Source organism: Lagopus muta, chromosome 6, assembly GCF_023343835.1.
Source record: "Lagopus muta isolate bLagMut1 chromosome 6, bLagMut1 primary, whole genome shotgun sequence".
Classification (NCBI taxonomy): domain Eukaryota; kingdom Metazoa; phylum Chordata; class Aves; order Galliformes; family Phasianidae; genus Lagopus; species Lagopus muta.
Genome location: NC_064438.1, coordinates 6,738,497 through 6,761,897, shown reverse-complemented (window position 1 = coordinate 6,761,897; position 23,401 = coordinate 6,738,497). Strand labels below are relative to the sequence as shown.

The window sequence follows — 23,401 nt, the reverse complement described above, 5'->3', positions numbered from 1 at the left end:
GGCTGCTGGAAACACGCACATGACTTTAGAATGCTGCCCATCTCTTAGCTGCTGCAGGAAAGGAGGAACATAGGGAAAAAAACTTGTGCTAGCATGGGACCATGGTGTGCATGCACATGTGTGGCTTTTGGAGCAAAACCTGAGTTGCATAGCAAGAAGAAAGGATCCAATCTGGGGTCCTGTGCCGTTCTCCCCTCCTCTGGTGGCGCAGAGCCTCCTAAGTGTGGGATAATATCTGTGGGGGTTCTGTTAACCCCATGGGTTCCAATGGGGAAGAGGGCAACTGGGGACTCCTCAGCTCCCTCACGTGCATTTTGGCAACTGCTCAGCAATCAGGACAGCAGCAAGCCAGAGCAGCTCAGAGCCAAATGGAGGCCAGGATAATGATTAATCTATTTCACATGCAGAGAATGGAGGGGCAGGACCCCATTCCGCATGGAGCCCGACTTGATTGTGCCCTTCCAGCTCCTAGCTCTGTACTCCCTGCCCCTGCTGCACCAGGGAATGAAGGAATCCTTAAGTTGAAGGAATCCTTAAGTTCTTTACTATGAGAGTGGTGAGGTACTGAACAGGCTGCCCAGAGACTCTGTGGATGCTCCTCTGTCCCTGGAGATGTTCAAGGCCAGGTTGGATGGGGCCCTGGGCAGACTGGTCTAGTATTAAATGGGGAAGTTTTTGGCCTTGCCTGTGGCAGGGGGGTTGGAGCTCCATGATCCTTGAGGTCCCTTCCAACCTGGGCCATTCTGTGTGATTCTGTGAATCCCATGCAACTGTGATGCTTAGTGGAGCGTGGCAGCACCAGCGGGCACACCATTCCGTTTGGACTACTTTATTTGGTAAAACTCCACAAACGAATTGAACTTCCCAGAAATTCCCTCCCTGAGCGAGCCAGAGGTGCAGTGGAGGGAGAGGAGTGTGCTGTCCTGCTGTCCCCCTCCGCTTCCTTCGCAGAGAAATGCTCTGGGCCCACAGATCTCACCTGCCCCAGATGCCTCCTCCAGCCCTCACGCTTGAGGCAGCTTTGCTTCCTCTTCCAAAAACAAACAAACAAAAAAAACCCCAACAAAACCCACCATGGATCGAAAAAGAATCAAAAACGAAAGCAGAAAAACAAACAAACAAAACAATAGCAAAGCATGAACCCAGGCAAGGGCAGTGCTGTGCGTCACCCAGCGAGAGCAACCAGCAAAGCCCAGCACTGGTCGAGTCCGTAGGATTGGTGAATCCAAGCTGGCAACAGCAAGGTGCCCCCCAGATCCCTAACAAACAGCTCCCCTCAGGCAAGGGCTGCTGCCGGCGCTGAGTGCAGCCAGGCGGGGGAAGGAAGCCCCTTGCTCTACATGGAGGAAGGTGTCAGGAAAAAGCCCCAAATCCTGCTAGTGGATGCGGGTCAGCTCCTCCACAATCTTGATCAGGTCGTCCACAGTGGCCTCCCTCTTCATCCCACTGCCGTCGTCAATCTGCAGAGAGAGAAAAGCATGACAACGCCTGTAGGTGATGGAGAAACAGGAGGATGTGTGTTTTGGGTTTAGCACAGCCTCCATTTCTGAGCAGTGTCCCCATCTGTGGGGTCGCCCCTCACCTGCAGGTTTGCCACCACCTCCTGCATCTTGGGCCTGCTGATGTCCAGGAAGCTTTCGATCAGGTCACCATCAATGAAGCCTGTAGCTGGCTCTGTCTTGCGCTCAGTGTGAAATGATCTCCAGGTGGCACTGTCAAGGAGCCAAATCCACATGGAGTGACATCAATCCCACCCTGTCCAGACAAAAAACCTCTCTGCTGGGCAGCTCGAGGCAGACTGACCATGCTGCCTCACAGAACTGGTCTGGAAAACAGCCCTAAAAGTGTGGCAAGGAAGATCTTGGGAACTCGACATTATTGCACGCAGTTCCTCAAGCACAGCCATCTCCTGGGATCAGAGACAAACCAACATTTGCACTACTGCAAAGCCCAGTTTGTTCTCAAGCCCTGCAAGATGTGCTTTAATTCACAAGCCAGCCCCCAGCACCCGCTGGCATGGGCTCCCAGTTGGACCACAGAAGGATATAAGGAGTGCTCGATCTTGCCCACGCTCTTGATGACTTTATTCAGCCTGTTCTGCATGTCCAGCAGGAGGTTGTACCAGCTCTCTGACAGCGAGGTTACCAGCCCTATAAACGAAAAGAGGGCGGTGCGAGGTCAGCATCTTGCAGACCCTAGGACCACACTGCTGCAGCTGCCAGCAGGCAGAGAAGGGCAGGACTGCAGTTGGAGGCTGCTCCCTGACAGGGCTGGGACAAGGGTGGGGAGAAGAAGAAACGCAAGGAATCTCAGGCCAGGGTGCTCCCTGCCCCTCACCTATCATGCCGTTGACTGTGCCAAAGAGAACAGAGCCCTGTGTTGGTGTGGACGTCTCGCCCAGGTTCTGCATGACCAGGGAGCCGTGACAGAAGACATTGACAAACTCTCCCAAGTGGGATAGCCCCACCTCCTGCAAGTGCTGGCGCTCCTCGTCAGTCGTGGCAGCACTGCAAGCCAAAGCACTCCGCTCAGTCTGTGCGGGGGGCACAGGGGAGCTCCCCCAAATCCCATCTCAGAGCTGGGCATCCTTCTGTCCATTTTCCTGCCCAACACACGCCCCATCCCTCCTGCCATGTATTGCTACGGCTCCCTTCCTGCCAGCCCACCTGTCCTTCTGGCACACAAACAGGTTGAAAGCGTTCTCTGCTCCCAAGAAGTTGTCGTCGTCCAGGATCTCTACGGCACTCATCCAGTTTGGATTGAAGTCCCGGGCAATCTGCAAAGGGACACGAGGAGGGGCAGCGAAGCGCATCTTCATCCCACTCAGCAGCCCCATTTGTGAGTGAGGCACAACTCACAAAAGAGTCTGACTTCTCTGCTGAGCCAATAGCACAAACTGCCTCTGGGAAGATGGCGCTGGCCTGAGCTGCGCTTGGATGATGCCAGGGCAAATGAGGCCAGACTGTGCTACAGCCAATCGCACAGGTGCACAGATGGCCCCAGCGCCCGGTCCGACTCCCAGCTACGCTGCATTTGCTGACTGATGCAGCCAGTCTCAATAAGCCTCCCCAAGTGCACAGCGTCGGGCAGCTCCCCCCTCCTGGCATGCACTGCAGGCCTGCAGTTCCCCAGCAGCTGACACACAGCCCGGCCTCCCGAAAGCCTGGGATCTGTTCCTCCAAAAAGACAGGGGTCTGTCTAGAAGAATGTCACCAGGTAGTCCTGTCGTCTGAGCACAACCCTACGCCCTTGTCTTCAAAGGGCTGGTGAGGTGGGCTGAGCCAGGCTCCTCCATTTTCCATCTTCAGCACTGCTCCACTTGCCTGAAGCCTAATGGAACAATTAGCGTGGACCCCCAGCGCCTCTGACCAACTGAACTCCATGAAGGATACATCTATCGAAGCCCCAACACTTGTAACACTAAGTTGTCTCATTCTAACATTTAACAGCTTGATACCATTACAGAAACTAACACACCTGCAGTTCAGTCAACCCCCCTTGTGTTGATGGCTGTCAGAAAACACACAGTATCTCTGGAACTGTCTGATAAATCACAGCATCTTTCTATGCATGTGAAGTGATGGGAGAAGTGGAGTTCTTTTGTTTCTTGAAGGTCTTTTTCATCCTAAATGACTCTGATTCTAAATGACACTAAGGGACATGGCTGAGCGATGGGACTCAGCAGACAAGTTGACAGTTGGACTTGATAAGAAGGTCTTTTCTGACCTAAACAACTGCAAATCTAATACCCAACAGCACTGATACCTCTTCAAAGTTTCCTTCCATGGGCTTGTAGGCAAGGAGCAGGACCGACCGCATCAAGTCTCCCACAAGGATGAAGTCTCCTTTGGTCTTCAGGTAGAGAGCCATGATGTTGTTGTAATGGTTGCACTCCGTGCGCAGCTCCTTCTCGGCTGTCCACTCATACAGGCGCACCTGGAGGAAGGAAGGGACGAGACTCTGAGCTGGGACTCACACCTATGCCAGCCAAGACACGCTGCCAACAGACCCAGCTGACAGCCACACAGCTGGAACAGCTCCCAGCTCTGACACATGCTCGGGAAGGAAGCTGCAGTCTCACGAGGGCCCTACCGTGCTGTTGATGCTGGCTAACAGCTTCCCGTTGAACTCCACCATGGAATACACAGCTCCCTTCACTTCCTTCTCAGCCAGGCTCTGCAGCTTGCCTGCAATCAATCCACAGCACACCCAGTTATTTGCACTGTGCTCCCAGGGCTGACAAACCACGGAGGGTTCCCACAAGCTGCTACAAGCAACGCTGCTCACTGCCTCAGAGGATCTGTGGGCAAGCAGTGCAGGAATGGGAGGACAACGGAAAGCAAATCCCAGAATGTGATTCTGGTGAGGGAGTCCTGGGCTTCTCTGGCAGCTGGGGAGGAGAGGACGTGCTGTGACAGCCCACAGCTGAGTGACAAAGCCCTGCAGAACCTGCTTAGATCTCTCTGATTGCCCTCAAGCAGCTGGACTTGGCCAGACAAGAAGCCTTCGCTCTTACCGTCAGAGTAGTGGAAGACGACGATGCGGCCCTGCTTTGGCTCTGCCTCCTCAGGATACACCATGGCAGTACCCACGATGAAGTAGGTGTTTGGGTCTTTGCCAAGCTTGCAGGAGACCAGGCTAAGGGCGTATTCGTTTTGTAGGAACTGGTGAGCATGAAGCACTGTTGCAAAGAGGGAAAGACAGAAACAGCTGGGTCCCTTGGGGGCCAGCAGGCAGCACCTCCACGCACGGGAAGAGCAGCTAAAAGCTCTAAAACTGAACAAAGTGCAGAGCCTGGTGATCCCCTCACTGCCCTGTGCCACCAATCACAACACCTCAAACCTACACCCTTTGGCTGATGCTGGATGGCTGATGATGGAGGAAAAACACTTCAACGAAGGGAACGTGTGAGATCACAGGACTGTGTGGCTCTTAGCCACATGCTGATGGACATCCAAGCAGAATTTGGAAAGCACATGGGGCTGGTACCTTCGAAAGTGTGCTGATCAATGATGAGCAGGTTGTGCACCTCCACCTCCTCTCCAAAGGACGTCTCGTGTGGTGCTGTGCTGCTGGAGAACAGCTTGCTGGTACTCACGCTGCTAGACAGGGCCTGGGACACAGAAAGATGTGTCACATCCTTGTGCTACTTGGCATGTACATGCAGGCTGAGAAAACTGGGGACCAGGGGGATGAGTGGGGAGGAGCTCCCTAGGCCTGAGCAACAGGAAAACCTGCACAAACCTGTGGTTTGGCTGAGTAGCTACAGTAAACACAGCTCAGGCATCAGCTGGCAGCTGCCCCCTCACCTGGGTGCTGGCACTGGGTCTGAGTGCAGTGGTGCCCCCGCTGGCATCTTGCACCTCGATACGACTTGAGAGCACACCAAAACACTGTGATACCTCTTGGTAGCAGATCTTCCTGCAGGACAAAGAGCTGTATGAGCAGAGATACCGGGATGGGCTGCTCCAAGGTGTGGCAACAAGAACAGAACTGCTCTCTTGCACTGACCGCTTTCAGCAAGAAGCCATCAATTCGGCCTGCTTGCTAACCAAGCCCACAACAGAGTAGGCTCTCCCCACGGCAGAGCACAGGCCCCAAAACTAAACTCTCGGCTCACCTGGGTGATTCATAGAGGGGAACCGTGCGGATATGCAGCTTCTGGATCTCATCAATGGTGCCAATTGTCAGCGTGCTGTTATTAGCCAATGCTAAGCTGTAAAGGAGGAAAACTGTGAGCAACAGGGCTTGCAAGGCCAGTGGTGAAGCCAAGAATCTCCCTTCTTCCCCTCACCCCCAAACTGCTGATCAAGGTTCCCTTCCCGCACTGCACATCAGTCAGATTAGGGCAGTTTCTACAGCTACTGACGCAGAGAGAGACATAAATGCTTAAGACCTCAAACATCTCACGTGAGAATCCACCAACGGTACAAAGGACTAAGGAGTGCCATGAGAGTACCCAGACCAGGACTGTCATACACTGCAAGAGTATCTATGAGGAAGGCCCTCCCTTGATCAGTCAGTGCCAGGCAGGCACATCCTCTGGACAAGGTGGATGTACCACCAGGCCTGAGCAGGACATTCTCATGCAGTCTGTGCCAACACAGAGTCCCAGGTTCCCTCAAGCCGTGCCGTGGGGCGGGCTCACCTGTCAGGATACCCATCGGAGTTGAGGGGACACATGTAGTTCACCTCCTTCAGGTTGACGTTGGAGAAGACCAGCTTGTGGTTGCTGCTGTAGATGACGGTGGGGCGGTCAGAGCAGGCGAACACATTGGTGGTGGACAGGGAGCGGAAAGTCCTCAGGACTGTGGGCTGAGTGCCAAGGGTCACCTTCTTACGGTCACTCAGCAAGCCTGCAGGAAAGGAACAGCAGGTTGGGAGCAGGGCAGCACAGAGCTACGTGGCCGTGACATGCTGGCAGGAAATGAGCATGAAGGAATGCATCCTGCTGTCAGCAAAGAAGTGGATGCAAGCATCAGGTTCCTTTCTTCACAGTCCCCTGGAGAAATCCACTTACAGTGCCCACAGCCAATCCCCACCCTGTCATAGCGAGGAAGAAGGAACTACTGAAAAAACGTAGGAAAGAGACAGATCTCCTCCAGAAGAATGGGGATAAAAAAAAAAAGAAGTACCACAAGCAAGTGAGCACAAATCCAAACACCCTCCCAAGCAGCCCACTAGCTGCTAGGCCCTGTAGTCACCTGTCTCGAGGCTGAGCCCAAAGTAGAAGAGAGCACCGTCCCCCAGTGCACACAGAAGGTAATGGCTGCTCTCGAAGGTTGTCATCAGGATGGAGCGAGGGATAATTTCTGCAGGGAGCAGAAGAGAAGGCTGATGCCACGTGTGGCTCCACCAGGTCAGTCTCTGCTGCCAGCAGTCCCAGGAGAGCCCTACCTCCTCCTAGCATCTCTTTGTGCAGCAGTTCAAAGGAAGGAAGCTTTAGGATGCGGGCAGAGATATCAGTCCAGAGTCCGATGGCACACAAAGGGGACATGCCATTAGTGTCCCCCAAAGGAGTGATGTCCAGGCAGGCAACTTCATGCTCCATTTCGGTGCAGCTGGCAGGAAGCAAAAATCAGATTGAAGTGTCAATCAGGAAGCCTGAAGGCGACAAGGCTGTGAACCCTTGGGCCAGGAAGAGAGTCGGGCACCTACTTGATCTGCCTGAGCTCCTGGGGTCGGATCTCCAGGTAGTAGAGGGCTCGTCCCACAGCCACCACCACCTGGTTGCTGTTACAGGAAGCCACGCTGATGTTCTTCCCGTTGGGCTCTTTCCACTCGCTCACGAGGGCTTTGGGCTCCTGACTGACCAGTCTCACAGAGGCAGAGGTGATCTGAGGAGAGAAAATACCTCTGCTCAGAGCCTGAACAACACCTCCTGTCTGTCATCAGCCCAGGGGAGCGCTGCAGACCTTACCCTGATGAGCAGCAGAGATCTAAATAACCCACAGCCAAGAAGGGCTATGGAATCACAACAGCAAAAGCATCTCTAGAAGGGGCGTTACCTGGATCAACTGCTGATGTGCCACGTTGCCACAGAAGAAGGTCTGCTGATCATCCACAAATCCTGTGAGCTCCGTTTCTTCTACCTCCTCTCCATTTAACATAAGAACCCTAGAAGGGAAAGAGAAAATCTCTTGTATCATGCTCCAATCCTGTTGTATCAGGCTGAGAGCTTGGCATGGCCTTAACCCCACCTCACCTGGTCTGGCCAACAAAGGACAGCACCAGCATATTGTCCATCTCACGATGAGAATCTGACCTCAGGGGCCACAAGCCTGCAACAGAAAGACCACATGCTCACAGTGAATAATCCAAAAGGGGGTGCAAGTCCCCTGCCCGCAGCCCAGCCATGAGGTATGTCCCCACTTGGTGGGTTGTATGTGAAAGAATGAACCAACTCACACACCTTTAATTCCTGGCAGGTCAATGCTGGCATGCTCATGAATCCCAATGCCGTTCCGGATGATCCGTAGTGAACCCTCTTTAAAGGCACCCGAGCATGTGACCAGCTGGAGGAAAAGCAGGCATTTACCAACTGGGGAAGCCTCCCCACGCTTCCTTGCAGTGACAGGCTCAGGGGAAGTTGCGATCCTTATCATCCATGCTTCTCAAAGGAAGCTCTTTGGCTGTTGACCCTTCCCCAGCGCAGGAAAGAAAACCCTTCCTCGTGAAAACAGGAGCCTTCCCACCCAGAGCAAGACCGCAAAACCTTCCCTGCACCAGGACAAGCCTTAAATCCCTGATAAATGAATCACAGTCCCTTCCTTCAGTGGACACACCACGCACATCTGCCAGAACCAGACATCCCTAGCACAGAGAAAGGTGAGCTGGAGCCAACATTACCTGCCCTTGGCCTTGTCTCTCCAGGTCTACCACACACATATCAACGATCGGACCGAGGTTGGTGAAGGTCTCCATAGCCACTACATAGGAGCCTTGCTCATTGCTGTCCACGTTGAGCTATGAACAAACACAACCATCAGTTTCCAACAAGAAGGGCCCAGCGAGCATAAGGAATGTAGGGAAAAGAAAACTTCTCCCCATGTATTTGCATATCTAATAGAATCATAAAGGCTGGAAAAGACCTCTAAGATCATCAAGTCCAACTCCAACCCATTCCCACCATACCCACAAACCACATCCCACAGTGCCACGCTTCTTTAACAGCTCCAGTGAGGTGACTCACAACATCCTTGGGCTGTGCATTTCAATGTTTGATCGCTCTTGAGGCCAGGATGAAAGCAAGCACGTATAAAATCCTGTTTGAACGCAGGACTAAGCCAGGGGAACGCCACCACTCACCTTCACAAGCTGGGAATCCCCAAGCCGAGAGCCAACAAACACCACACCGTTGTCCAGGTAGGTCAAGCACTCTGCAATGGATGTCTGGGAATTGAGAAGGTGCAGGTGAACCACCATGAGAAGATGAAAAGGGCACTGCCACGCTCCCCAAGGATCACATCTGAACACAGTGTAACAGAAAAGCATGGGGAGGGAAATTTGATCCCTTTACAGAACCCACAGAGAATCCAAACATCTCTGAGGGATAGCGTGCAAGATGAAAAATCAGGTGGCCAGACAGGGAACTGCCCACATCTGGCAGCTGAAAGTTCAGAGCTGACAGCTGTGGAGAGAAAAACATCACCCAGTCTGTGCTCCACAGAGAAGCTACTTCCACTATTTGGCACCTGCAGAGCACCTGCATCCTGCAGAGCCCCCTGGCCCCAGTGAGAAGTGGCAGGGACGCTGTAGGTGGTGCAGAGGTGTCCTACCTCACCAAGCAGCTCCACACGCAAGTCCTTCAGGGTGACTGTGCCATCCATTTGCTCCTCCTTCTCCAGAAGCAGCATGAAGAGACGTCCTTCCATGTCCCCCAGCAAGTAACGGGACCCATTGGGATCCACACGGTTGTGGCACACAATTGTGCTTTGCTGCATGCAAAGGAATTGTTAGGAAGCTGCTGAAACAACTCCAGAGAGGCACGAAGCCACAGCTAAATCCTGCACAGGGCACTCCTCTATACGGATTTGCCCAGAAAGGACCTTTTGGTCACGGCTAAGGCCCTCTTTCAGCCCTGAGCAGCACCTCAGCTGTGCCATCTGTGCTTCCTGCACCATTTGAATGTGGGAACTGGCCCAGCCCTCCGACAAAACCACAGGTTCAAGCTCTGTCACCAACTCTGTCAGTCTTTTTCCCCTTGAACAAGTGCCCCAACCATACTCACATGGACTTGAGTCTCCAAGGGGCTCGTTCATATCTCTCACTGCCTGAACTGAAACCAGGCTCTGGCCTCAACCGATGTCCAAACTACCTCCTAATTAATCTTTTTCTCTGGGGCCCTAACAAGATTTCAGCTTTCTTGCACCATCTCCAGGAACTCCACAGAGCCATGTACTCCAGTGCAGGCACACACTGCCATCACTACAGGGATCACAAATATCCCTCAGACCCCAGAATGCAGACTGGGCACGGGGCAGAACAGACACCAAATCTCTGCAAGGGGCTCTACTAGGCTACAGCTAAAGTTAAGAACAGATGAAATTCCTGAACCGGAGCGGCTCAGCACCCTCCCAGGTTAGGATTTCTGAGCACAGCACAACAATGGTCATTGCCACACAGAGACCCACCATCACTAACACAGTAGAAGGTTCCAGCTTACAGACTCCTGGGAAGCCACAAACTGTTCTGGAGAGATAAACAGACCAACAAGCACCTACTATCACTAGGTCCAAAGTCACCAAAAGCCTTCAAATGAGAAAGCTTTCTTACTTGCACCATTTATTACACACAGCAAGGATTTTTAGCAATAATCAACCAGCGGGCAACTGAAAATCTGCTAGATTCAGAGAGGACATTCAGCTGGGAATTTCAGTAGTGTCTGTAGCAGGAGTAAGTTAGGAAATGCACAGTTAAGGTGTTACCTTGATGATGGGTGGAGCTATAGCCAGGTATTTATCTCCATTGTGATAGGTAATGGACTCCTGCCCAATGATGATTGCACCTCCAAAAGGCTCTGGCACTGCGCAGGGGAGAAGTCTTATCAGTGAACCTGTGCAGCACAACTGAGAGTGAAAAGGAAGGAAAGACACCACGTGCAGCAGGACTAACCTGCAATGACCATGGAGGCTTCGGCCTCGACGTTCTCCTGCTTCCAAGGACCTTTGTTAAACTCCTTCTCACGCAGGGACACCTCGTACGTTTTGACGTGGCGACCCTGAGGGTCCTGAAAGAGGAGGCACAAACATCACATCAACACATAACAACCTCATGTCGCTGCAGCAGAGGCTCCTGAGGTGCAGCTGAGGAACAGCCTGCAGAGAACTCCTCAGTCCAGTGCTGCAAGAAGGGCAGCGCCAGCTGACTGAGAAGGGGAAACCAGCAGGAGAAACAGATGTGCAGGAGAGGAGGAACTAGCACAGCTGGAGCACATCCTGTCCATTTTACAGCTGAAGTGGGACCATTAAATGGCAAAGGAATTGTTAACACCGCTTTGGCATTTCTGGACCTTTTTATTCCTTACAACAGCAGTTCTTAAGCCTTTTGCGTTGTGTTTTTTTTTTAATAAGCTTGCTCATCTCTGTGGTATCCTCCTCTGGTTTCAAACCTACACAAAGATTATCTCAGACACTCGCTGCTATTCTCCTTGATCCAAATCCCGTGATAATGATTAACAAACTGAGAAGGAATCAGACAAAGCAGCAGCTTGGATACATTCCGCCTCCACATACAGAGTCAGGCTCCCAGGGACAGCCTAACCCCAGTGCTTTACGTAACGCCTCATGAGTCAGACAGAACTCACATCTCACCCTGCTGCAAGGATGAAACGCAGTTGACAGACACAGAGGCACTCATTTACTCTTTATTTGTACAGTACCTGCTTAAAATGAATAAATCACTAACATATTTCCTTCCAGACCAGGTTGTAGCATGGAAATGTCAGATCCTGTGGGACAAGACCTTTTTCACTTGCTGACTAAGTGTGGAGATCAAGTTCTTCCTTTATGATATCTCTGGGGACTAAGTGGAAACTCGTGCTTCTGCCTAAACTCTAACACAAAGTTTAAGATTTTGGCCAAATCACAGTTGTGCTCTGCCTCAGTTTCCCCAGACAGCAGCAACACCAATCAAATCCATGCAGATATGCAGATCTTCTCAGGGCTGCACACCACCATCAGGTTTCTTGGCTCTGAGGAGCTCACCCATTAAGCAATTCAAAGCCAGAAAGCATCATCAGCCACCCTCGCTGCATAGATCTGGAGCGAGGATGGGCTGAGCTTTATTTCAAACCTCAAAGTCGATGTGGGTGTGGGGGATAAAGACTCCACACACATACATTCCTCATTCAGACAGAAACAGCACTGCCACGTGTTCTGAAAGCTGTTTGAGATGACAAGGGAGAGCTGCAGCTTGTGCTGATGCCCCACCACTGGAGGTGCTCAAGGCCAGGCTGGATGGGACCTTGGGCAACCCTGTCCACACCAGTGGTTGGGCTGAGCAGGCCTGTAAGTCTCTTCCCACCCAAGCATTCCATGATTCTGAGGAAGGAGAGTGCTGCTGCCACATGGCAAAAGAAGCCTATAAACAGGAGGGGGACTCAACTCCTTGAAAGGGTAGATAACTGCAGGACAAGGGGAAATGGTTTTAAGTTGAAGAAAGGAAGATTTAGGTTGGATGTCAGGGGGAAGTTCTTCACAGAGAGAGTGGTGAGGTGCCGGAACAGCTGCCCAGAAAGGCTGTGGATGCCCCGTCCCTGGAGGTGTTCAAGGCCAGACTGGATGGGGCCCTGGGCAGCCTGGTTTAGTATTGTATGTGGAGGTTGGCCCTGCATGTGGCAGGGGGGTTGGAGATTCATGATCCCTGAGGTCCCTTCCAACCCTGGCCATTTTTTGATTCTATGAGAACTAAGAGCTGCAGTGAAAACGAACTGAATTCACACCACCATCCTGTGCTGGCCCAGGAAGACTTCCTTCAGCTACAAAACAAGCCTGTGGGAGCCAGAAGCATCTCTAGCTCTGCCCACCCATTCTTACAGCACTGCTTTGAGCAAGCTTCAGGACACGGCCAATGCTTCAGCCCCTTTGGAAGACCCTTGGAAACACTGATTTCAGGATTGAGAACAAGGTACCTGATAGACGAAGCAGATGGTTGGGGCCTGACAGCCATAGAGGAACTTCACGTCGATGACTTGGAGCTCCTCCAGGCGGATGTTAAAAGCCTTCAGCTCCTTGTTCTCACGGTCCAGGGGGATGACCTTGAAGAGCCCATCGTAGAGCCGCAGGCCAATCATCCGGCACTCTGGGTCAATGATGCCGATGATACCGGTCTCTGAGGGACGACCGATGCGATCCTGAAGGGGAAATCCACGGAGGTGGGCAAGAGAAAAAGCAGCGAGCTGTGAAATGCTTTGATACACTCGAGCAGAGCCCACTCAATGGAAATCCAGTGCTGTTATCACCCACGGCCCCAGCTGGAAGTAGCTGATATCAACCCCTCTATGTCATGAGGCAGAACCACAAAGCACAAAGATTAAGTGCTTATTTCCACACACACTGACAGGATGTGCCCACTTACACCTCCTGACCATAATCCCCTGCTCAGCTTCACTAACAGCAAGCCTGGAAAAAGATAGAAAATAGCTTGGTTTGACAGCTGATGGAAACCGTTTAAATCGTTTGACTGATGAGCAACAAAAAACCAATCCCCAGGATTGGCACCCACAAATGGATCCCTAACCCTCTCAGAAAGATTTTAACTTGAGTAGGTGTGGTAGCAAGGCTCACCTGCACATTTCCATGGGCACGGGTTATAATGTCAATATTGTCACCATTCTGCTTGTACTCCAGGATGCAGGCATTGTACTTGGCTGTCAGGATGAAAAGCAGATCCTTGCTCTCCCCCTGCAGGAAGGGAGGGAAGGAGGGAGGGTCACAGGGGCTCTGAGAGGTTGCAAGGAGCCACCCCCCATCCCCAGCACACTCACTTTGGGGCGGAAGAGCTCCATGACGGCAGTCTTGCCATACATGCCCACCTCCTTGACGGGCCGCAGCCCCTCAGCTGTCACCACATAGATCTCCAGGCGTGTGTTCTTGGCGATCAGCAGGTTCAGGTCCTCTGAGGAGGTGAAGTGTCCTGGGGTAAGGAAAGAGATGGATCGTCAGCTTCAAACCCTGTGGCCCTGTCGATGCCCTCCCTAGCCCAAACTCAGCTTCCAGCACTCAAAGTCCTGCCAGACCCACTGCGACCAGCTTCACAAGCTCCAGAAACCTGAACAGAGGAGAGGACCTCCCCCCACTGCACCCTTGAAGAGCAAAACCCCACTGCTCTGCTCAGCTCTATCCCCCACCTTTGGAGCCCAGCAGCTTCCAGGGAAACACCCTGCCCCTCTTCAAGCTCCCTACTATCCCTCCTGTCAAAAAAACAGCCCAATATCCCGTCTAGCCCTTCACACTCTCCTAGAACCACAAGGCAACCCCAGACACATACCCTGGTGCCCCTCACTCCACCGCATCAACCCCAATGCCCACCACTGGATAACCACTGGACATTCCCAGAACCCTCCTTGCACCCACAAACCCCGGGGTCCCCCTGCACCCCTGGGCTCCCCACAAACACCATCCAGGAGCATCATTTCACCTCCAGACGTCCATAATGTCCCTCCCATCTCAGCGCAACCATCTACCCACAACACTCCCAGTTCCTCACTGATCTCACCTCCCCACAACACCCCAATCACTCGCTGACCCGATCTACCCACAACCCCCCTCCCCCCGGCAACTCCTCCGTGTGCCTCTGGAGGCCTCCAGTGCCCCCCCAAAACGCAAGGCCGCGCAGATCTCGCCGTGAACGTTGAGCCGAGCCCCGCCCCGTCCCGCCGGTACCGGTGACACAGCCATTCACGGCCGTCGGCTTCTGCGCCGTCACAACGTAATTGTACGACATGGCAGAGACGGCAACGAGTCCCGTAACCGACCAAACCGCGGCGCGCACCGGGAGCTGCGGCCTAGCGCGGCCACTCCACCGCCCCTTCCGCCCGCCGCGGTGACGTCACCGGAAGTTAGCGCCCCGCGCCGCTCTGCCCGCCGGGGAGGACCGCGGAGGGGCAGACAAGAGGGCAGGGGTAGGGGCGGCCCTGGTACCTCGGGGAGGGGCCTCACCTTCAGGGAGGGGCGCTTCCCGGTGGGCCTCCATCCCAGCAGCGCCCCGTGTGTGGGACCGTACCCCCCCATCTCAGCACTGCCCCTCGCGTGTGGGGCTGTGCCCCGCCATCCCAGCAGTGCCCCCGAATGTGGGCTGCACCCAGCCCAGGCGGGACCCGCCCCACCCCACCGAGGGAGCCTGGACCTTGCCCTCCCTCACTTCCAAACAGAGTTTGAACCTGGGTCTGAAGGCTGTGCGGGAGCTGCAGCGCGGTGACAGTGGACAGAACCCCGTGTCCTCTTGGTGCTGCGCACGCCCCAATCATGGAGGTGAGCCTGGGGCAGCACGCAGCCCCCAGCCAGCCTCCCAGCCTCCTACCCTGCTCCCCACCCGCACACCCAGCTCCCCAGCCCCCTACCCAGCCACCGCTCTGCGCCTCCAGGTCCCCAAGAAGCTGGTGTGCTCGGTGGCCAGCTGTGCTGAGGATGCACTGGCAGGGCTGGTGGCATGCAACCCCGGGCTGCAGCTGCTGCGGGGACACCGAGTGGCCCTACGTTCTGACCTGGCTGCCCTGCGGGGACGTGTGGCACTGCTCTCCGGAGGGGGCTCCGGACATGAACCCGCTCATGCAGGTGAGTGCCCACGCAGGTAAGTGCCCACCCGTGGCCTTGATGCCCCTTGGGCATCCCCGAGCCCCCTGTGCCCGTTGCAGGCTACATTGGGAAAGGCATGCTGAGCGGCGTGGTGGCCGGTGCCGTCTTCACCTCTCCCGCTGTGGGCAGCATCCTGGCAGCCATCCGGGCGGTGACAGCGGCTGGTGCAGGTATGATGACACTGTGGGGCATGGGGACACCGTGGGCCTGTGGTTTGACTTCTTGCTCGCAGTGGGGACGCTGCTGATTGTGAAGAACTATACCGGGGACCGCTTGAACTTTGGGCTGGCACTGGAGCGGGCACGGGCAGAGGGCGCCGATGTACGGATGGTGGTGGTGGGCGACGACTGCGCCTTCACCAGCCAGAAGAAAGCTGGGCGCCGCGGGTTGTGTGGCACTGTCCTCGTGCACAAGGTGTGTGAAGATGCAGTGCCCCTCGGCGGTGACATGCGGGCATCCTTCACCCATCGATGCCTCTTTGCAGGTGGCTGGAGCCATGGCTGAGGCGGGGGCAAGCTTGGATGAGATCGTCACAAGGGTGTCAGCACTCACCAAAGGCATGGGTATGTGCATGGGGCCTAATCCCTGTCCCCAACCCCATCTCTGTTCTTCCACAGTGCCTGATAAGAGGCACCAGCACAGGGTGAACTTCAGCACCCCACGCACCTGCAGCGTGCCTGGGACACAGTCGCCCTTCTGCCTCCCCATCCAACCAACCACGTGCTCAATGCCTGCCCTGAAATCTGGCATGCATCCCTTTCTGCCTTCACCTTTTTGCAGGCACTCTGGGGCTCAGCCTGTCACCATGCAGCGTGCCTGGCTCCAAGCCTACCTTCCAGCTGGCTAATGATGAGATGGAGCTGGGGCTGGGTGAGGAGCTGCCCCCTCCATGTGCCAAGCTGCTGGGGGGCATGGGTCCACATGACCCTTGCCCCAACCCCAGGCATCAGCATGGGGTGACACTGCTACCCTTCTGCAGGGATCCACGGCGAGGCTGGCGTGCGCAGAATGAAAGTGAGCATCGTTCTTTCACCCCATCCTCCCTCTGTGTCTCCTCCCTGCCCTCACGCTCCCCTTGTGTCCCCCAGGTGATGCCTGTGGATGAGGCGGTGGAGACAATGCTGGCACATATGACCGACCCCTCCAATGCCTCTCACCTGCCCCTGAGCCCTGGTGAGTCCCCCTGGCCCCTATGCACCTCTTGTGCTACAAGTGGGGCTCTTACTCTGCTCACTGCTCCACAGGAGCCTCTGTGGTGCTGGTGGTGAACAACCTGGGCGGTCTGTCCTGCCTGGAGCTGAGCATTGTGGCTGGTGTGGCTGTGAGCAGTCTGGGTGAGTCACTGGGGACCTCATGGGGACCTTCTAGGGACCTCCTCACTTACATCCTTCTCATTCCTGCAGAGAAGCGTGGCGTCTGTATTGCTCGGGCACTGGTGGGCTCCTTCATGACAGCGCTGGAGATGGCCGGGATCTCCCTCACCCTTCTGCTGGTGGACAAGGAGCTGCTGAAGCTGATTGGTGAGCACCTGAAACATGGGGGGGGTGGCATGGGACCATGGGAATGTGTGGGGTGGCCCAAGACACTGGACCCTGTGGACATGCAGTACCAGTACCTGGCTACTAGCTGTGGTGAAGTTAGTCTATTAGACTCACTCTCCCCTCCTGCTGCTCCAGATGCTGAGACTACTGCCGTGGCATGGCCTAATGTGGTCACAGGACCTGCCATGAGCCAGAGACCAGAGGTGGAAGCACCAAAGGAGGGAATGGAGACAGCAAAGCAAGTGCCCAGTACAGGTATGGGCAGCAGTAGAGTGAGAGAGGATGCTGTCACCTCCTCGTGCTTCAGTTTCCCTAGCTACTTTGAGGATGGGGGGGTCATGTCTCCTCAGGGCCCGGCATGGAGCGAGCGCAGAAGGTGCTGGCACGAGTGTGCAGCACCCTGCTGGGCCTGCAGGACAAGCTCAATGAGCTGGACCGTGCAGCAGGTGATGGGGACTGTGGCCACACACACGCCCGAGCTGCCCGAGGTGGGTGCTGGTGCCCTGGGAAGTGCCATCTGCTGGGGCACCCCCTCCAAGGACACAGTTCCCCCCATTTGCTCCTTGCTGGGTCCCCACAAATATCCCCGCACCAGGCATGGGGGAAGACCAGCTGTCTCCCAAGAGGGGCAGAGCCCCCCAGGGTAGTTGGGGGTCCCTGTGGGGAGTACCCCAGCCCTTTCTTTCCACCCTACAGCCATCCAGGAATGGATGCGTGCCCAGCCCCTGCCTTCATCTCCAGCCCATCTCTTCTCCGCTCTGGCCGACCTCCTGCTGGACAAGATGGGTGGCTCCTCTGGTGTGGTGAGCCCCAGTGAAGGGAGGGGGCATGTCTCAGGACCCCCACCATCCCCCCCATCACATGCACTGATGTGTTCTGGCAGCTATATGGACTGTTCCTGACAGCAGCAGCCCACCCCCTGCACAACCGCAGCGACCTGCCAGTGTGGGCCGACGCTGTGGATGCTGGCATTGAAGCCATGCAGCGGTGAGTGCAGCAGGACCCCCTGGGACTCCCTGAGTGGGACCTTGTCAAGCCCTCTGCTCCTTGTGCAGGTACGGAGGAGCGGCCCCAGGCGACAGGACAATGGTGAGTGCTGCGATGCTGAGGGACAGAGCCTCTGGCGAGGGTCCCAGTGCTCATCCCCCCACTGTGTCTCCCAGCTGGATGCACTGTGTGCTGCAGCACAGGCACTGCATGCGTTACGCAGCCCCAGAGCTGACCTGCTTACGGTGCTGGCCTCTGCTGTGGAGGTATGGGGATGGAGTCCTAGGATGGGTGGCACCCAGGTGACATCTGGGGCTGCCTTCTGTGTCCCAGCCGTGTGCTGAGCATACCTGTGTTTCCAAGCAGAGGGCAGAGGCAGCAGCAGAGTCTACTCGGCACATGGAGGCTGGTGCAGGCAGAGCCAGCTACATCAGCTCAGCCCAGCTGCTGCAGCCTGATCCCGGGGCTGTGGCGGCAGCAGCTGTGCTGCGAGCTGTGCTGGAGGGATTGCAGGGCTGAGCTATATCCCCCTGCAGGTCCCCAGGGCCGCGGTGGTGATGGGAGAGGTGTTGGCACACCCTGCATGCCCCTAATAAACCTTTGCAGTGCTACTAGAGCATCTATTCTCATACAGAGAGGGACAGCATGGTGGGATGTGGGGTGTGGGAGGCAACTGGCCCTTCAGGGATGCATCCCCATGCAAAACGGAACCATGGAGGAAGGAAGCAGCTGGGCTATCCGCGTGCCTTTGCCACTGACCCGTGGCTGGGTGCCGGGTGGGGAAACCACGGGGTTCATGTGGCTGCAGGCACGGGGTCTGGAGGAGGCTCCAGTCAAGAGACAAAACAGGAACCAGGTCTGCAGCACGAGGTGGGGAACACATGGTGGCTCTAAGGGCTGAGGAACTGGCAGAGCAGCCCCAAAGGATGCACAGGAGCACTGAGGAAGGAAGCCAGCAGTTTATTAGGTGTTCATTTGACTGCTGGGTTGGTTCTACCTCCGCACAAGCATCCCCACAACAGGCAAGGCATGGTGCAAAGGCTCCTGCTGTTCCTGCAGAGGAGATGGAGCCGGGGCAGCCTGTCCTGGGCCAGGTCCCTTGGCACAGAGAGCTTCTCAAGCAGCTCTAGACCTGACTCTCAGGATGGCACTGCAGGGCTTTGGCACAGATCGCAGTCCAGGCATGGGGGATCAGAGCCAGGATCAGAGAGCCTGGGGCTGGCAGCAATGGGAGAGACCTCAGAGGTGTCAGTGCTCAGCACCAAGCAGAGGCTGCAAGGAGATATGCGTGAACCTTCAGCCCATGCTGCCTGCCACCCCCACCCTGAAGATAAGCCAGCTGGGGCTGTGGGGGGCAGGGGCAGACCCCCAGCTCAGCTCCTTAAAGCCGTACTGGGAGCAGCCCCACAGCAAGGCAAGTACCTGGTGAGTGTCAAGGGAGTCGGCCTCTGGGCGCTTCCAGCTGGGCTTGGCCAGGGCATACAGCACCAGCATCCCAAACAGGATGATTAGGAGCCCCAAAATGTTTGCAAATACGGCCTCAGGTGGAAGGAGTTTGTATGGCACCGACGCTGTCCCATTCTTCCTTTGGAGGAGAATCACAGTGCTCATCTCACATGATGCCCTGGGACTGTGGGCTGAGCTCCCTCCTACCCTGGTGGCTCCATAACACTGCTCCCATGGTCACCTGTCCCAAGGGTGCTGTCCCAGTCCGCTGACCCAAGATGAATGCTGCACCAGCTACAAGCGGCCAGTGTATGTGGCAGCATGGCTGGAGGTGACATCTGTGGAGTTAAACCCTCCCAGAAAGCCTTCCTGAACTGCCCCGTCTTCCTCTCAGCCCACATAATTTATTACCCAGGAACTGTGCACCTGGCATGGAGGGAAATCACACACTTCCCTTAACTAAGCCCACATTTAGTTTCACTCAACGCCAGCATAATCACAGAGAGTCAACACACAGCCCGAATCCCCAGCACTCACAGGCTGAAGAAGAGCTTCTCATTGATGCCTGACACACAGGAGGCCATGGAGAGCATAATGATGGTGGAGCCGAAGAAGACGTGGATGGGCTTGTAGAGGGTGCGGAGCCAGATGGGTGCATAGGGCAGCAGGAAAGCACTGAAGCCAGCCACCCACTGTGGGGACAAGAGATGAGGAGGGGTGGCACAAGGGGCAGGGATGTGAGGTGTCAGGGCGAGCACTCACCTGGCAGGAGAAGAGTAGTATGGTGCCCAGCCCCAGCCAGCTGTGCAGCGAGTACATGTTGGGCGTTCTGCTCGCATTGTGGAAGTTGAAGACAGCCACCAGTCCCAGCACAGCAAGGATGAAGGCTGTCAGTGCCAGCGCGCTGTGCAGCATCTTCCAGGGCAGCTTGGGGCCACGCCAGGTGGGGGGTAGGCGGTACACCAGAGCCGCTGGTGGGTGACAGTGTCAGGGAGGGACAATGGGACGTCGCCGCACCCCGCACGCGCTGCTTACCTGCTCCATACAGCACCAACATGCCTGTCACCATCAGCACCGGGTGCCAGTTGAACATGCGGGCGCTGCCATCCCAGGCAAAGCCACCTCGCCAGTGCTGGCACCACGCACTGACAAAGGCCACGCAGCCCAGCCCCAGGCTCCCCAGGAAGGCGCAGAAAGGCAGGAAAGGCAGATCCAGCATCACCGCAGCAAGTTGCAGGGTCCTGGGGGGGAAACAGGAGCTTTCAGCCTTCCTGGAGGCTCCCTGCTGCACCTGCTTAGTTGGATGCAGGCACACTGGGGAGGAGCCACCCGAAAGGGGAAGCAGCTGCGGTGGGGAGGGTGGCCCCATCCAGTGGGGGCAGGCAGGCAGGAAGAAACGTTCTCTGCAGATCCCCAGCAGCCCAAAACTCTCCCCAGCACCTCTAAATCCACCCTCAGCACCCTCAAACCGGAGCCTAGCACCTTCAAATCCCACCCCCAAACCCCCAACGTGCCCCCAGCACCCCCAAATCTGGGCCCAGCACCTCCAAAGCTGTTCCCTGCGTTGACAAAGCTGCCCCCAGCGTCCCAAAGAAGTGCAGCCCCACAGCCCCAAGAAGTGACGGACAGGCACGGGGCCGCGCTTATTTGCCTGGGGATTTGCATCTGTCCCGAGAAATAGATATTTTTGCGTCGGGGGAAACCGCACCTCAAACCCTCCCGGGACCCGTTGGGCCCCACCTCCCCTTCCCCTTCAGCGAGCGCCGCCATGTTGGACGGCGCCGCTCTAGCAGCCCGCCTCGGTGGTGGTGTGGTCGCTGCCGGGGTGGAGGCCAACGCGACCAACGAGAGCTGTGGATAGAGCGGCCCCCTCGCGCTTCCGCCCCCGCTTCCGTCTGCGGTTCCCATGGAGATGGAGAACGGTGGCCGTGGGTGAGCATTGGGCCGCGGTCAGGGCTGGAGGTGGACGAAGCGGGGACAACGGTACCGAGAGCGGCATGGAGACGAGACTGCGGGGCTCCGTGGCTGGGAAAAGGCCCGGGGGAGCGCCCCTGTGGATCTCCATGGGGAAGGAGGCCGCGAGCCGGGCTGGGCGCGGTGTGGGGTTTTGGGAGCGATTCTCAGCTTCGCGACTCTTTGTGGCAGCGATACGGGCAGTTCCCGTTCTCCTGGCCCCCGTCAGCTCTGGGCAGTGCCTTACCTGTGAGAGATGGGAAGGAAGGCTCTGGCTCCCTTCTCATCCCCACACCTGTCTCCTCCTGTGCGAGCCGCCCCAAGCCGGGAGCATGCGGCTGGGGTGGGGCAATGGACAGCAATGCTGGGTCATGGCGTGCTCCAGCCCATTCCTATGGCATGGCCTGGGGGAGCCGGAGGCACCAGTGTGCCAAACGCTGTTGGGATTTGTCACGGCTTTGACTCTGTTTTGGGTTTGCTGGCTGTGCCCAGCCCTACCAAGCTGAACTCTGCTTCCTTCAGGTGCCAGCTGTAGGGAGCAGCGATGCCGAGCTCCTAGCCCTGTGCCATGAGCTGCCCTCAGCACTAGGGATGCTGGGGCTGAAGGCTCAAGCCTCCACCAAAGGAAGATGCTCCAGACCAGCAACTACAGCTTGGTGCTGTTCCTGCAGTTTCTGCTGCTTTTCTACGACCTGTTTGTCAATTCCTTCTCGGAGCTGCTCCGCACAGCTCCTGCTGTCCAGCTTGTCCTCTTCATGTGAGCACCAGGGTAGGAGGTCCGGGCTCTCCCACATCACTCTCTCCTCTCTCTTACTGCATCTCTCTTCTTCTGCAGCATCCAGGATATTGCCATTCTCTTCAATGTCATCATCATCTTCCTCATGTTCTTCAATACCTTTGTCTTCCAAGCTGGACTGGTCAACCTTCTCTTCCACAAGTTCAAGGGGACCATCCTACTGTCGGCAGCCTACCTGGCACTCAGCATCTCCTTCCACGTCTGGATCATGGTAGGCTCGCTTCTCTCTTCTGTCTCCCCCTGTGAAAGGAAGGCCATAATCTCCCACTTGTTATAGCTATTGGGCTACCTCATCTCAGCCCCAGCCTCAGCACTGTGATCTGCTTGAAAATCTGCAGGGAAAGCCTTGCACAGAAACTCACCACACCGGAGTAGTCCCTGCTGAAGGCCAGGGGACTCCTGCTTTGTTTACCTGGGATGAATCCCCAGCAAACACCAGCACTCAGGCTGGAGGCAGCCCCCTCCCTGCTGAAAACAAGCCCTAAGGGTCCCTGCTGTGTCCAAGCAGCCCCTTCTTCCCCATTTCAGCTCCCCCATCCTGTGCCACAGTCACCATTTGTCAAGCAAAGCAGCTGACAGGTGCTTCCTGTATGCTCTTCAACAGGGCTTGGGGAGAGGGTCCATCCTGCTACCCCAGGGCCAGTTTGTGACTGAAGCGACCCAGGGATGTTGTACCCACACTGTCTGGACAGCAGATTGGTGGGGATTTGCAGGGATCTAAAGTCTGAAGCAAGAATAGGTCCTGACTTGCTGGCCAAATCCCCTGAGCTGCTTAACCTTTGGAGCTGGCACCAAGAGCACAACAGCCCTTGTGGGGCTAGCTCCATCCCAGTGGGATCATCAGCACCCCTAAATTAGCCCATGGGTTCTTTCTTGTTTCTGTCTATGTCAGAACCTGCGCTGGAGGGATTCCAGTCGCTTCATCTGGACAGAAGGCCTGCAGACACTATTTGTTTTCCAGCGGCTGGGTAAGGGCTCACGCTTGCTGAGAAAGCAGGAACAACTCTGTCACCTGCCTGAGGGACACCCCACAGCTTAGTCCCTGTGCCCTCACCTCCCTTCTTCCCGCAGCGGCTGTGCTCTATTGCTACTTCTACAAGAGGACTGCAGTGCACCTGGGTGACCCACTCTTCTACCAGGACTCGCTCTGGCTGCGCAAGGAGTTTGCTCACTTCCGTGGTTGATGGCCCCACTCCAGCTTGCTGCCCCCTCTGCAGCTCCTCCCCCTGGGGGGATGGAGCCAAGAGGCTGGAGGGTCCCAGCCCCCAGATGGGGGAGGGAGGATCCATCCCGGTGTCACAGCCCCTGGTGGGATTTGGGCGTTTTTATGAGTAGTAAGGAAATAAATTGTCTACATTTTCCAATCTGTGTGTCCTGGGTCT

General features: G+C 56.0%; 4 protein-coding genes across 9 annotated transcripts; 2 read left to right on the top strand and 2 right to left on the bottom strand.

The window, feature by feature from the left end:
- Positions 1-813: 813 nt before the first annotated feature.
- On the bottom strand, positions 814-14,818 carry DDB1 (damage specific DNA binding protein 1). Of its 2 annotated transcripts, none has more exons than XM_048949553.1 (27): positions 14,661-14,818; positions 13,487-13,635; positions 13,287-13,403; positions 12,632-12,853; positions 10,615-10,729; positions 10,428-10,525; positions 9,279-9,437; positions 8,809-8,892; positions 8,350-8,466; positions 7,913-8,015; positions 7,706-7,781; positions 7,509-7,617; positions 7,159-7,337; positions 6,898-7,061; positions 6,705-6,812; positions 6,149-6,356; positions 5,621-5,716; positions 5,310-5,421; positions 4,990-5,113; positions 4,517-4,681; positions 4,093-4,187; positions 3,766-3,936; positions 2,667-2,776; positions 2,338-2,507; positions 2,048-2,150; positions 1,583-1,706; positions 814-1,460 (listed from the first exon to the last, which is right to left on the bottom strand). In XM_048949553.1, the coding sequence occupies exons 1-27, from the start codon at positions 14,692-14,694 to the stop codon at positions 1,377-1,379; spliced, it is 3,396 nt and encodes a 1,131-aa protein (XP_048805510.1). In that variant the 5' UTR covers positions 14,695-14,818; the 3' UTR covers positions 814-1,376. The 2 variants fall into 2 exon arrangements, with proteins under 2 accessions (XP_048805510.1, XP_048805509.1); XM_048949552.1 differs by lacking the exon at positions 14,661-14,818 and adding an exon at positions 14,385-14,552.
- A 25-nt stretch (positions 14,819-14,843) lies between these two features.
- TKFC (triokinase and FMN cyclase) lies at positions 14,844-18,441 on the top strand. Its single transcript, XM_048949590.1, has 17 exons — positions 14,844-14,972; positions 15,086-15,275; positions 15,356-15,466; positions 15,529-15,710; positions 15,781-15,859; positions 16,077-16,166; positions 16,276-16,310; positions 16,385-16,469; positions 16,541-16,630; positions 16,700-16,816; positions 16,973-17,092; positions 17,188-17,325; positions 17,534-17,640; positions 17,721-17,824; positions 17,893-17,926; positions 18,001-18,090; positions 18,191-18,441. The coding sequence occupies exons 1-17, from the start codon at positions 14,967-14,969 to the stop codon at positions 18,341-18,343; spliced, it is 1,731 nt and encodes a 576-aa protein (XP_048805547.1). The 5' UTR covers positions 14,844-14,966; the 3' UTR covers positions 18,344-18,441.
- Positions 18,442-18,768: 327 nt separating this feature from the next.
- On the bottom strand, positions 18,769-21,085 carry LOC125695335 (lysosomal membrane ascorbate-dependent ferrireductase CYB561A3). 2 transcript variants are annotated; one of them, XM_048949627.1, is made up of 6 exons: positions 20,979-21,085; positions 20,306-20,511; positions 20,033-20,241; positions 19,808-19,962; positions 19,247-19,409; positions 18,769-19,096 (listed from the first exon to the last, which is right to left on the bottom strand). In XM_048949627.1, the coding sequence occupies exons 1-6, from the start codon at positions 21,038-21,040 to the stop codon at positions 19,073-19,075; spliced, it is 819 nt and encodes a 272-aa protein (XP_048805584.1). In that variant the 5' UTR covers positions 21,041-21,085; the 3' UTR covers positions 18,769-19,072. The 2 variants fall into 2 exon arrangements, with proteins under 2 accessions (XP_048805584.1, XP_048805585.1); XM_048949628.1 differs by lacking the exon at positions 20,979-21,085 and adding an exon at positions 20,815-20,962.
- Positions 21,075-23,353, top strand: TMEM138 (transmembrane protein 138). Of its 4 annotated transcripts, none has more exons than XM_048949641.1 (5): positions 21,079-21,202; positions 21,746-21,980; positions 22,059-22,230; positions 22,912-22,987; positions 23,091-23,350. In XM_048949641.1, the coding sequence occupies exons 2-5, from the start codon at positions 21,853-21,855 to the stop codon at positions 23,201-23,203; spliced, it is 489 nt and encodes a 162-aa protein (XP_048805598.1). In that variant the 5' UTR covers positions 21,079-21,202; positions 21,746-21,852; the 3' UTR covers positions 23,204-23,350. The 4 variants fall into 4 exon arrangements, with proteins under 4 accessions (XP_048805601.1, XP_048805600.1, XP_048805598.1 ...); XM_048949642.1 differs by having other exon boundaries at positions 21,179-21,253; XM_048949644.1 differs by lacking the exon at positions 21,746-21,980 and having other exon boundaries at positions 21,075-21,202; positions 23,091-23,353.
- The last annotated feature ends 48 nt before the right edge of the window (positions 23,354-23,401 follow it).